The sequence below is a fragment of the Zootoca vivipara genome, chromosome 4, assembly GCF_963506605.1.
Source record: "Zootoca vivipara chromosome 4, rZooViv1.1, whole genome shotgun sequence".
Classification (NCBI taxonomy): domain Eukaryota; kingdom Metazoa; phylum Chordata; class Lepidosauria; order Squamata; family Lacertidae; genus Zootoca; species Zootoca vivipara.
The window spans coordinates 61,057,139-61,071,777 of record NC_083279.1 but is presented as its reverse complement, the minus strand read 5'-3'; the positions used below and the strand labels follow the sequence as shown (position 1 = coordinate 61,071,777).

Genomic DNA, 14,639 nt, shown 5'->3' with positions numbered 1-14,639 from the left:
CTGGCTTCTGATTTGATCCCAGAACGTCACTATTTCCCCTGCTAGTGCTGCTACCGCAGAGCTCAAGAAAGAAGATGTAGCCCTGTCCGAGTCCCGTTGCCAAGCAAGCAGGGGCTAGATATCTCTGAAGAACACATCCCTGAGAACAGAATCCACCTATGAAGTCCCACAGTCTAGTGGTGAGGGAACCCAGATGATCACAGAGCCAAGAGTCCAGACGGAGAGCAGGAAGCAGCAAGACAGAGCTAGGAACCACAGGCATTGTTTCCAGCATCTCACTACTGCTGAGAGCTCTGTTGAAGAGGTCTGGAACCAGCTGTTCTCATCAGTGCATTCTGCTCTATATCTCTGAAGGAAGATGAGCTGCAGATGGGCTCACTCCTCCTTCTCCCTCTTCAGACTGGTGTTCAACAGGTGTTCAACCATTATACTGATGCTTGTTCCGACTGGCTGTGAGATATAATCCTGTTGCCTCTCCATGGCTGCTACTGCCAGTCTCCTTCCTTGGGCACCTCATAGCTGCTGCTGAAGAGTTGGTGAATAATAGGAGAGCTTCCTGCTGCCAAGGCCCAGCCTTGCATGATGTGTCAGCTCTGAGGGGCAGGCAGAGGGCAGGGCTACCCTGGGCGGAAAGAAAGGGGGAGTGGAGCGGAGCGCAAGGGTTTTTTTAAAAAATGCTTTGTGTGTCTGCATTTAATATTGCCCTTTTCTAACATTTATTTATTGATGTGTGTTTCTCTTTTTGTCAATCAGAATTAAGAGGTTTTCTCTGGATGGTGGAAGGTGTGTGTGCTGTGTCCCATTGGTGTAATGGTGGTGGAAACGGCCCAGGACTGACCGGCTGGGAGCCTGAAGGGCCCTGCCCTGCTTCTCTTCACCTGGCTTGGGGTGGGGCCTGACAGGCCCCATAAAGGAGTGCTTCTGCTGGTGCTGGGCAGAGAGGGCTCCGTTTTTGTTTTTTGTTTTTCAATTGCTTTTATTTTTTATCTATGTCATTTTAAATTGTGATTGATATTCATGCTGTATTCTTAGTTTTAGATTTTATGATTTATGTGGAAATTGTTTTCCATTTGGTTTTGTACTTTTTGATGCATTTTATTTATTATGACTTTTGTTATGTTGGTATTTATGTAAATCTTGTCATGCTGTAAGCTGCTTTGAGCATTGTTTTAACTATGGAAAGGCAGCATACAAATAAGATGATGATGATGATGATGATGATGATGATGATGATGATGATGAAATGCACTGTGGGTGGTGGGTGGGGGGAGGGCTATAAAATGGGGGGTTGAGGACGGTCAGTTATGGGGAGTGAGAAATGCCCCTATCTTCAACTGAGCAATGTTGGAGGGTATATAAACAAAGCATCAAAAAGTGCACAAATTAATTGGAACAATTTCCACATAAAACATAAAATCTAAAATAAAGATATAAAACATTAAATTCAGCAACAATCTCCCCCCACCTAAACAATATCCCCACCTAACAACCAACAGCAACTTAAATTACAGCTGTGGCATTTATCTGTTCTTAAATTAATCAGTGTATAGCAGGCATCCCCAAACTGTGGCCCTCCAGATGTTTTGGCCTACAACTCCCATGATCCCTACCTAAGAGGACCAGTGGTCCGGGATGATGGGAATTTTAGTCCAAAATATCTGGAGGGCAGAAGTTTGGGGATGCCTGGTGTACAGGATTACTCTGCCTATCTTTCTCATGGGGAAATCAGTATTCATGGCTGCTGAAAGTGTGTACATGTGGAAACCTCACTCCCCAGTCTCTGTCCCACTCCAAGATACAAAACATGCTTTATGTCCCTTACAGGAAAACGAAAGCGCTATTTTATTTACATTGCTTAAGTAGGACAAGCAGAAATAATCACAGGTGACATATACAGAAACATGGAACACCGCTTCCAGTATTTAAGCTAATAAGTTAACATCTTTTACTTCTACCACTGTTTCCTGTAGATCCTTAATGAATTTTAAATTATTATTTTTTGAAATTACTGGTAGCAGTTAAGAAAAGGGGGGGGAATGAATGTAGCAGTATTACATACATATTGCCTCTTATTATTAAATTTTAAACTACAATAATCATATTTATGTTTTCATTTTTCCCATCCTGCACCTGTTTTTATCTACTTTTTGCTTTTCCAGCACAGATACAACATGTGGCATTAGAGCTGTTGTATACATGTTTTTCATAGATAGTGAAAATTATTTATTATGATAATAACATCAATTTACTTCTGATTGGATATTCTTTCATTATTCAGTAAGACTGGAAGGATTCTGTGTGGTTCTCTCAACACCCTTCATTACATCCTGACAACACGGTGATCTGATTTTTAATCTCACAGGCAAGGTTTTCCTTTTCTTAAGTTCTCAGAGCTGAGAACGAAAGCAAAAACTGATACTTTGGAAGGAATTTTTTTAAAAAAATCAAATAAATAAAAGGGGGGTGATGTGTATCAGGAGCATAATTTAATCTGCAATAAGACCCTATATGTTCCCATGATTATAAATACAGGAAATATCCACAGCTAACCAGAGCCACATTCCTATATACAGTATTACCTAAAAGTCATCAGTACAGGAAAATGCAGAGAAGTAAAATGAAGACATAAAATAGAATCCATTTGAAAGACGTTCATACCAAACTTGGGGGGGGGGGATATATCATTTGGGCTAGTTTAATAGTCTCTCTCATTAGGAGAAACGAACACACACAGAGAACATATCTCTGCCTTCTGATTAAGCAATGAGCCAATACAGCTGTAAATCTTTCAGAAATTCCCCACGGTTCAACTCAAAAGAGCAGTGTTTTACTCTTTTCACCTCCTATCCTTCATTTTCAGACCATCATTGTGTTAAGTACATAGGAAAACTCTTCATCATGCTGTTAAAAGAAACAGGGTTTTTTCCTGCTATCCTCAGCAGCTTTGTAATTTCTCCTTATTTTTAGAGTGATAAAAAGATCCATAGAAAGGTAATTAGTCTGTTGACTTCATAGCAGAGTATTGGTAAATATTTAGGGCACAGTTATTCACCTTAAAAATTATAGGCACAATAAAGCCCCATTTCTTTCCCCATCTACCCTGTAGGGCAGAGCTGTTTGTCTGAACTAATTTGCACAGGAAGGGAGTCTGAGGAACTGAGGGATATAGTGATAACAAGAAACTTAATCTCTAGGCCTTGTTGATAAATTTAAAATTGACAAATCATTGGATGCATATGGCAACCACCTGAAAGTACTGTATTATCAGGCTAACTCTGGCTAATACAGTGGTGCCTTTGGATGCGAACGGGATCTGTTTAGAGCAGTACGCAACCCACGTCAGTGCTTCTGCACACACGCGGGTCATGGTTTGATGCTTCTGTGCATGCACATGACGTCATTCGATGCTTCTGCGCATGTGCGAACCGCCAAACCTGGACGTAACCCGTTCCGTTACTTCCGGGTTCGGCGCGTACGTGGCCTATGTTGTACTCAACCCGCAGCATTCCTATCCAGAGGTGTGACTGTAGTCACAATGAGTGTGTGTAGTACTTGAATAACAGTAGCTGGGGAGAAAAAGTGGAGCAGAATGAGCTTGCGCTCCAGGCCTCCTTGTGGGCTTCCCTTAGGCATCTGTTTGGCTGTTATTAGAACAGGATACTAGACTAGAATTCTGTTAATTTAATCCAAAATCCATATTGGAACAATATGTTTATTAGGCCAAACAAACAGCACAAAATAGGTTTGTATACTATTTAGTGACGTTTGGTTGGTAATAAAGATATTGTCTTAATATGGATTTCGGTATTATTCTCATTGGCCAATGTGGCTGCTTTATTGCAATCCAAATGCATATTTTAATTTTTCACTGTATGTAATTCTATGTGTGTGCTTACTTAAATTAATATTCTTTCTCGAATTGCACTTTGGAAATATATTTTTCTCACTGATCTAATATATGGAAGCTGATATATTTTTGAAGAGTACCATTATGATCAATGACTAGAATCGTGAATCAACATAATAAATTCTCTATACAGGACACCAGCTAATGAGTTGCAAAACTTTTTTTTTAAGGGCATTTAAAAATACTAGTATATAGTCTATTAAATAAGATATACAAGTTAAAGAAGGTATATAACTGCCCATGATTCTTGACATACACCACTTGATTGGATGAAGAGTCAAATTTTCCATGAGATAAGTCATATCAGAAAGTACTGCAAAATTAAATCTGTTAACACAGAACAAATGCAAAGAATGAGGTGCTTGGAGAGAATGAGATGAAAATATATTTGAACATGGCCCTTTCCTTTTCCAAATTCATTTGTTAACTACCACACCATCTTTCCTATCTAAAAATAACATTCAAATGCTACAAAATGCTGAGTTTTCATATAAGATTTTTGCTGGCTTTACTTTATTTTGCACTGTAACACATGGCATGTCGCTAACTGAGAAATTTGATTAGGGTATTTCAATTTCATGCCATGATACTGAAGGTCATGAATTTAATCTTCCTCTGTTCATTGTCACCATTTCTGCTGCTGCCCATAAATTAAGTAAAGCAACACTTTTGCTGAATAACTGGCCATCTACTCTAGAAATACCCTACAACAGCCCTTCAAACAAAACAAGCCACTGTTTGTATTCTAGGTCTCTGCCTAATGGGGGGAAATCCTATTTGTGCCTCCACACTGTCTGTGTGGGGAATGAGGACATTCGGAATGAGAGGGGGGTTTGTGACTTCAGGAGAAAGGGCTGCATCTAGCCTTAAACACAGGGCATCATCAGCGCCAGTGCTGACTTCATCAGGAGCGGAACTCCTAAGGAAAACATCAATGATTGGGAGCAGATAAGTTTTCTATTTCTCTCAATAAGGGCAACAGAAACGTATCTTCCCTGTTTGCAAACTTTACACTGTATCTTGATAGGCTATTGAGTGAAGCTTATACTGCCTTTGTGCAATCCTCAGGATATTCATTGAGTGTAATCCTATTGCACGCTTACCTGGGAGTAAGTTCTATTGAACTCAGTGGGACTTCTGAATATAGATCAATATAGGACTGAGCTGCTAAAATATTCCTTTCATCATCTTTCTATTGTTTCATCCAATACAGTAATCTGTTCCTGTCTTAATACAGAAAAAGCCTCTGGGAGAGTGGCTGTGGAATTACTTTCCTTTTTTCGATATTTTATGTTTTCTGTATTTCTAATGAATCATACTGCCATTTGGAAGCACAGACACACACACCAAGTATAAGCATTATTGTGTCTCAGACTAAAAATTTGTAAGTATATTAATGCTTAATATTAACTGCATTTTAGCACTGTAATTCCATCTGATATTTTCATTGAAGAATAAGGTATTTCTATATGGAATTTATTGACCAGGTTTAAGTCAAGGAATTAAAGTATCTATAGAAACCATTTTTGTATGGGGAATAATGAGCTTCATGTCTAACCCCAAGTGGACAGATGATAAAGGAAAACTAAAAAACACACATAGAGCAGATAGATAATAGAAGTGAACCAAAATATAAACTAATTAAATATATAATAATATACAAGAAAAGTATTCAATAGCCGCCCATACTTTATCATGGTAATCCTTATAACAATAAAAAATGCAGATCAGCATCATTATTTTCATATTGAGTTCAAGTCACATATGCATATTATTTTATCCAGGACATAAGTACATAGACAACACAAAAATTTGTTCTCTTGTGCTATGGGTGAGCACACACATACAACCAACAGCAATAGGATCAAGATCCAGACCATGCTCCTACCTGCTCATAGGCTATGGCTGCTTCAACTATTCTTTCAAACCCTGAGTGGGCAGCCAAATAAACAGCACAATCAGGTGGGTGCTGGGTGCCATACTTTTAGAGGCACTGTCACCATATTGAAGCAGTCAGTCAGTTTGGCCCCTTCTCCCTCTCCTTCTCGCCATCACTGGCCATCACACTATAAGGGCAGCTGTCTGCCGTTATCATGAGGCATAAACACACCATCACTGTTTTGAGTAAGCCTGGCTCCTCCATACTACTGCTCAGGGATTGAAGAACAGCCTCCAGAACCAAGGGTGGTGATCATTTCAAGTAGCTCAAGTGCATGCCCACATGCCTGCTAGAAAATAGTTTTGAAAAATAAAAGTTGACAGGAAGAAGAAGAGGAGGAGGAGGAGGAGGAGGAGGAGGAGGAGGAGGAGGAGGAGGAGGAGTTTGGATTTGATATCCCGCTTTATCACTACCCGAAGGAGTCTCAAAGCGGCTAACAATCTCCTTTCCCCTCCTCCCCCACAACAGACACCCTGTGAGGTGGGTGGGGCTGAGAGACTTCAAAGAAGTGTGACTAGCCCAAGGTCACCCAGCAGCTGCATGTGGAGGAGCGGAGACACGAACCCGGTTCCCCAGATTACGAGTCTACCACTCTTAACCACTACACCACACTGGTGTAGGAAAACTAGACTGTCATGGGAAACTGGGGACCCAGATTCCCCAGCCCATACCCAAAAACCCAACAGCAGAGCAAAAACAAGTCAGTTAGCAATCAGAACCAAGAGGCACTAACATAGTCCAAACATCAACATCTTTACATTTTTCTGATTTCACTCGCAGTGTTTGCCTGATTCACAGCATTCAGCCCAACATTTTTTGAGCAATCACCACCACCAGTTTTAACATTACAGTACTTATCTATCTTTCGTTTCTTTGCATGCCTCAGTCTGGGCCATAGCTACAGGGGGAGCACTAGCTGGGTATTTTGCTTCACTGAAGCCTCCAGAGGGGTGCCATTGAGGCTCTGGCCACTGGGTGTGTGTATTCCAAACTGGGTCTTTGAGCCAGGTGAAATAAAGTCTGGTTTTGGCCCTGGCCCTCAGTTTCACTCCACTGGACAAACTCCTGGATTTGACAATGGTGCATAAGTGAGCAATTCTTGGCAAATAAATAAATAAAAACTGTAGGACATTATTAAAGCAGTTTAGAATTTTTTAATCAATACACTATTTATTACTTAAGTAAGTTAGAAATCAAAGCATATTCACCTTTCTTGTCATCGAAGTACAGAGTCTGTTGAGCTGGATTTGACCACTGGAGGGAGGTGTTATCATTTTGATCAACCCTACAGGTCAACGTTGCTGTTTCACCCTCGATAACTGTTACATTCTGTGTGAGCGGAAACTGCCCTTGGCTACCTGCAGGGAGGATATATAAGAAAAATAATGTAGGTTAGATTACTGCAACACATTATACGTAGGGGTGTCTATGAAAATGGTTCTGTGGTTTTTATCATGTAATGTTATGTTGTGGACTGCCCTGAGATCTACGGATGAAGGGCAGTATAGAATTTAATAAACAAAACAAAACATTACATTAAAACTTATAGGGGAATAGTAATGGCTTTAGTCTCCCAGCGGCTTGTGCATTGGGTAGTTGTTGTTTTAGTAGTTTATTTCCAGCAAAAATAAACATAGGAAACATTGGTATTGTCCTATAATGCATGTCCATCCTTGTCATAAAGATAAGCAATTCAGGGAAAACAATCTCAATATCTGAACTATTTACCATGTCTGTGGATGATGAAGAATCACAATATTCATGTGATTGTGGCAAGCTCCACCTATGCTCTTTAAGCTGCCATCTTTATATAGAGTAGTGCAGGAGGGGACACTGGAGATAAATTAGAGAAGCAACCAGCAACTACTGTGACACAAGGAGGAGACTTTGGGTGGTGGAACTCAGCACAGAGTAGGTGAAGCCAGCTCCATGCGAAAAGATAATCACCTGTGCTGGAGCAAGTACGGTATCTATTCAGAAATCATGCATTTGCATTGCGCTGGCAGCAAACGTTCCATCGCCAAAGATAAGAAAACTTATGGAAAGTATTATTTGACGGAGTCTACACTTTTTAAAGATTTATTTATTTATTTATTTATTTTGCCTTCCCTTCATCCAAACATCACAGGGAAGACGATAAAATACAATATACTCTAAGTACTGTATGAATAACATTGAATATCACCTTTGACCTATTAAAAACACAATGTGTCATATACTGCATTATTTACGGTATTTAATCCAAAAGAAGCACAAGGCAGAGGGCAACATGCAGTAAAACAACATTGATAAATAAAACACATTCAAAACACTGTAACATAATGAAATATTAAATATAATTAAATCCACCAGCCAGAATTAAAAAAATTAAAACTGAAAACACATATAAAACACATTTTTCCTTCTCCACGTTTTCCACTCATTCTTCCAGCATTTTAAAAAATGGCCCTTGCTTCCCAGTGTCTGTTGATGCAGTACAGTATATGTAAAACCTAACTATGAAAGCAGTCATAACTTTGTGTTTGATATGAGTATGAAAGCAGTTTATGGATAAAGGTACTGAAGGAGCACAATAATGGTCAATTTTTGTCTGGATCCACTGGTAACCAGACAAATGAAAGTCGAATGGTTGATGGGGGATTATGCACAGAAGAAAATGAAACACATTTAAAGCACATTCCAAATGCTTGATTGGATTTCTCTGCCTTTTTAATGACCCAGGGAACCCCCCAAACGCTATGGAGTTACAGGTTGTGTAGCAGTGTTAGTCTAGGATTTAGGAGACCAGGGTTCAAGTCCCCACTTAGCCACGAAACTCAATGGGTGACCTTCGGCCACACACTGCCTCTTAGCCTCAACTACCTCACAGGGCTGTTGTGTGGATTAAATGAGAGGCAGGAGAACAATGCATGACCCCTTGTGTTCACTCGAGAAACTGCTGAGATACAAATGCATTAAATACCTAAAATACACCATATAAGAACTAGATGTGTAGAACTGCTTTTTCCTGGTCAGCTCTCAATGTTGACAAAAGCAGCAGCAGCAGCAGCAGCAGCAACAACAACAAATAAATTATAACTTCTATTTCTTTCCTTTGCTTCTCTACTGGTGAAAAACTCACTTATTCACCTTGCTAAATATGGATCATGCTGTTTCAAAGGAGAATTATAATTTGACGTCCCTCACAAGTCTACCCAATTTCTCCTTCTGTCTTCCAGTCTTGCCTAGATACTTCTCATTAGCTGGAAATGTGGTGATTTTGCTGTGGCTCCAGCCTTTGCAGAAACTTAATAGCTATCACTTGTTACCAATTATTTGAAGGAGTAAAAAGAGCGTGTATTTATTCCACTACCTACATCCACATTCATGAAGAGAATTGAATTAGTAATCCACACCAAGGGACAAAAGCATAAATTCCTCTGAATCACAATGCACATGAACTGGAACCATATATATTGTGAAACATTTAGAGGTTGATTAAACAAAATAGTGGTTGTCTGGCAGCACTTTCCAAACTGTGGCTCTAGTTAATTGTATAGAATATGTAAAGAAATATATACGAAGGAAAAATGCCAAGCAAAAATACCCTGCACTCAGAGCAACAATAAGGATTATAACGGGGGGGGGGAGGGGACATCCTGGTAATAATTACTGAGTTTGGAATAAGCTTAGCAGGATGTTGAAAAGCAAGCTCCAACATTATAGTATGTGAATATATCTACACAGGTGAAATATGATGCTAAACTGATGATGCTAAAATATAGCTCAAAGTACATGCAGAACATTAAGTTGGATTGCCACTTGAGGTCAAATCCACAAAGTCTAGAGCTGACTTTATTTTCTTGTAACACAAAGAACACTTAAAAGACTAAAAAGTCAATAAAAAAGTGTTAGGATTCTTGCTCTGTGTTTGCAATCATGGGATTGTTTTCTGTCACATGATGGTGTATGTTTTCATTCCACAGTGTGGGAAGTGACAGAGACAGGATGTTTTGTATTACTGTGTTCCATGATGTTGGATTATTGTCCTTTGTTTCTTTCTCTTTGCTGTCTGATGAGAAAGAGGAAGGAGCTAAGTCAGAATGCTCCGAGTGCATTACATGTAAATAAAGTACCGGTAGTTTAGCCAAAATGCTGTGCTACTGAGTTTGTTACGCGGACTGCTAATACTCTGCTGTTCGTAAGTGTCTTCGTAAGCTGTTCGTAAGTGTGCAAATGCCTCTTGGCATCTGTCACTATGACGTTCAGGCTGGAGAAAGCTTTTGAAGCTCCTGAACGACTGACCAGGAAGGAGAGAACACGCCAGTCAGGCATGTGTCTTTGCCGGGGTCCTACACACGAGTAGGACGATCCTAACAAAAAGGTCCAGGGGGTAGTTGTGTTGATCTGCTGCAGCAGACTAACAAAACAACCAGGAGTTATTTACTTTCAAAGACTAACAACTTTATTATGGCATAAGCTTTCATGGACTAGAGCCCACTGCAACAGATGTATGGCATGAATCTGTCTGCCTATCTACACACACATGATGTGGAGTGGGGATGTAATAAGAGGGGTCAAAAGGAAAGGAAATGCAGAAATCCAGAGACAGTGAAAATTAAATAGTTAACTGTGGCTACATTCTTGCAGCAAAATAAAGTTTCATGCTGTACTTAATATGATGTATATGCTTGTTTTACACTGGCATCATCTCTATGCGGGGGAAGGGGGGGTGTCATCTGTGAAGCAGTGCTGAGAAGACAAACATGCATGTTTCATTTCTGGCAAAATATTAATGAGAAGAAATGGAACAAATGCCCATGTCTGCCAAGCTGTATCCTGAGTAATTCAGAATATCTCACAAAGAAAATAATTCTGCTGCTTGAAGGCAAGCAAAACACCCAGTGGCTAATAAGATATGTTTCCTGCTTTTGATCATTTATGCATTCTTCATTATTAACAATTTCACCCATCATGTCAATATTTACTTTCTTTGATGTTCATGGCTTTAGCAATGCTGAGCTAGATTTACAGGATTTACAGGAACTCTGCTTATTCTGTTTATGCATAGGCAGCCTGCAAGTGCAATCACTGATATAAATTACGATAGAACTTGTTATATTTTGGAGATTTGCACATATAAAACAGTATGAAAGAGTTACACTCTGAGCTAGGACCTGTAATTCACATTTACATGTACCTCTCAATCACACACTTGAGGTGTTTTATTATTTGAAAACTGCACTGCATTGAGAAGTAATATTTTGTGGCACCATGGTACCTTTCGGTGGCGGAAAAATGGAAACTTCACTGACATTATCCAGCTTTTAAGGGCTATGAAAATGCAAATTTAAAAATGTGTCACATTTTTATACATTGCATAAAGTATAAGCAAAGGAGAAATTAAACAGCACTCACTGCCTTTACTTATGATGAGTAAATTAAAAACTATGAAAAATTGCCAAGGTTTCTGCTCACTTCACCACAGGGGATTCCAGCTGACTTTCTTTCCATTTCTATTAGCTGACTTCTTTCCATCTGTATGTCATGAAATTGCCTCTTAAAATGTTGTCCTTCTGTATTATATATGCTTAGAACTACCGGTGCAATCTGTTTGGATTGTATATATGGTTCATCACAGATATTTAGTATCATTTAGATGCCATTCTATGTAGCAAAACACTTAAAACATGGCAATTTTGAATACTGAAATACATGATTTTGTTGGACTTGTTGGTGTGCCCCTTTGGCCCACAAAATAGCTACCAATATGGCAATGCTGATCGGCTGAGACTCTCCCTGATGAATTAGTTCAGCAAGCTGCTCATGAAGCTAGCAGATGTTTATGGTGTCTAGGCCTGTAGAAACCTTATGGACCCTTTCCCTCCTCCTCCTCCCAGGAGCAAATGTCAGCACAACAGAGATCTGGAAGCATGCCATACAGCAGCACAGACAGAAAAAGCTGTCATGGAATACAGGCATGGTGCTGGGTACTAATTTTATTGGGTAGTTTAGTTTTACTAAGATCATTTCAAAATGCACTGCTTACAGTGCTAATTATCCATTTATATTTTACGACATTTCTTTCTCAGTGCTAATTCTGATGCTACACAGTTCTAAAGGACAGAGAAGCAGAAAGCAAAATTAGGTGGCAGACATGTGAGCCGATTATAGCCTTAAAAAAAGTTTTGGGGAAAGTTCTGCATGAAGCATACAGCTGTATTGTAAACAAGATTAGGGATAAGGAAATAGATATAATGGAGAATTATAAAGCGAAACAAGGGTGTAACTGAAATAAATCCCCTAGTTCCCTATTAATGCCCAGTAATTTCTGTTCATTGCAACAAATGAGCTATTTATTGGTAATCAGCATAAGTGGCCAGAAGAATTGCTTCTATAATTGTAAAGGGAGGGGGGTGTAGATGACTTTGATTCAAAACAAACTGTTTTGCTAATGTCAAATACTGAATGTTATTTAAGGACATAGGAATGAGTGGTGCTGAACAGCCTTGTGACAAATGTTTTCTAAGCCATAATTATGACAACTATCAAAAGTAATTTTTGTTGGAAATGAGACTGACCTTAATTAGACTGTCATTATAATTATTTTTGCCTTTGCTACAATGATCATAAGACCACAACAAGATCCCTGCTGGATCAGCCCAAAGGTCTTTCTTGTGTCCAGCATCTTATTTCCCACAATGTCCAACCAGATGCTTCTGGGAAGCCCTTAACAATGGTTTATTCCTCCTAAATGTGGAAATTTTATATAAGCAGAAAAAAGTTATAATATCCAGTTCTGTGTTAATTCACAAGTAGATTATTTGGAGCAGATTACATTGGGGTCACCTTCCGTGATGTAAGGTCACCCACTCAATTACTTGCAGGGTCATAACTTCACTGGAAAACCAGATGAGCTGGAGTTTAACAAACATTTTAAAAATCTATTTATCGGATTGTAGATCTAGATTCCAAAGAGCACACAAGTGACCCTAGGTGGGTAGTGTATAATAAGAAATTATGAGAACAAGTCCATGCAGCTATAGATATCAAATATTTCACCCATCAGTACAGTACTACTGTCTAAGCCAGAAGACAGCTGAAGGCGGCCCTGTTTAGGGAAGTTTTTAATGTTTGATGCTGTACTGTTTTCAATATTCGGTTGGAAGCCGCCCAGAGTGGCTGGGGAAACCTAGCCAGATGGGTGGGGTATTAATAATAATAATAATAATAATAATAATAATAATAATTGTCAACCTGGTCCCTACCGCCCACTAGTGGGCGTTTCAGGATTCTAGGTGGGAAATTTTACCATCAAGAAAGATGCATTAGTGGGTGGTAGGTATAAATAGGTTGACTACCCCTGATCTGAGGAATCACATCTGATCTAACCTTCTGAACAGTTAACAGTTAACAGTTAACTTTTATATTTAGCATTGATTTATGTATTATAGGGGATATATTTCATTTCATAAATGAATCTCTCAAGGTAGTTAATATAATAATTCAAAAACATACAAATATAATGAGTTTATTTGATGTCTCTCTGCACATCTGATATGCACAGTTGACAATGGTTCTCCACCCCATACTATGAAGGTAGCAATGGATGCCTACAGCAGCAGCTAATGCATCATTTTTCCTTCTTTGAAGCTGCCACAATAATAAACAGTGTTGCCTGTTATAAAATTCTCTCTTACAAATGTGTACGTTTGGCAAGATAATAGCAGGCCACCCTCAAGCAACAACAACAAGGCAAAGGATCATGACCTGGACCATAGTTGAGTGACAGAGCACATGCTTTGCATTTGAAAGGTCCTAGGTTAAATAATTAGCATTAAACAATTAGCATCACAGTTAAAATTATCTGAGGAAGCAGGTGATAGAAAGGACCTTCAACTGAGTTCCTGGACAGTAGAAAATACTGGCTATAGATCAATGGTCTGCAAATATTAAATGCACTTGATCCAACTCTATGAGATAGCATTGTAGTGAAATTCATATGCTTTCATTTCTTCATTTCATCAGAAATACTAATTTCATGCATATGCAAATTCAACTACAATTCTAACTATTAATCGACCAAGATTTTTTTTCATCAATGTATATGAACGTAAAGAACATAAGAAGTAGGGATATAGGATAAAAGTTTTTTAAATCATTGCCTTATGACAAATCTATTTAATTTTATTGTCCCAACAAACTGAAAAGGATCACAGCTAGCCTATTATCAAGAATAAAACAACTTCTGCCATCAGCTATAAATTATGAATGGAGTAGACATTTTTTTCTTTGTCAGCTAGTACTACAGAACATCCTGAATGAACATTGACTGCTAAAGCTCTCATGTTCATTTATGATGAATTATGCAGATCCTACAATACCAGAACACTATTAAGGTGCTGGGGTTCGTATTCCCAAACATATGTTATGAATTCCAATGCACCAGAGACTTTCTTTCCTATTCACATAGGGAGATCATATTTGATATCAGCTATCAACTGATAAAGTGAAGGCTTCTTCTCACACAATATTCTATTTCATTGGGACTCCCATTTGGCTCTATGCAGTGGCTTGCAATCCCCTAGTCCTAGTAATAAAGTCAGCACAATTAAAATGAGATTCAAAGATCTGGTCTGAGCAAAAGCAATCTTGATAGCCCTGGAATCATGGATTCTCACTATGGGATTGGCAATGGTAAGCAATAGCCAGGTTTATCATGCTGCACTACTGCAACATACATTATAACATTTATATTAACTTTCCTTCCATGAATAGAACTGGGTTCATGGAACAGGGCTTGCCCCATCTCCA

The 14,639-nt window shown here is 38.9% G+C and overlaps 1 protein-coding gene across 2 annotated transcripts in view; it reads right to left on the bottom strand.

Moving 5' to 3' along the window:
- The window catches only part of CADM2 (cell adhesion molecule 2), a 354,958-nt gene that overhangs the window by 145,929 nt on the left and 194,390 nt on the right, over positions 1-14,639 (bottom strand). For both annotated transcript variants that reach the window (XM_035116024.2, XM_060273644.1), the window contains exon 2: positions 7,055-7,204. In XM_035116024.2, the coding sequence (XP_034971915.1) occupies positions 7,055-7,204 (150 nt within the window). The remainder of the gene's footprint in view (positions 1-7,054; positions 7,205-14,639) is intronic.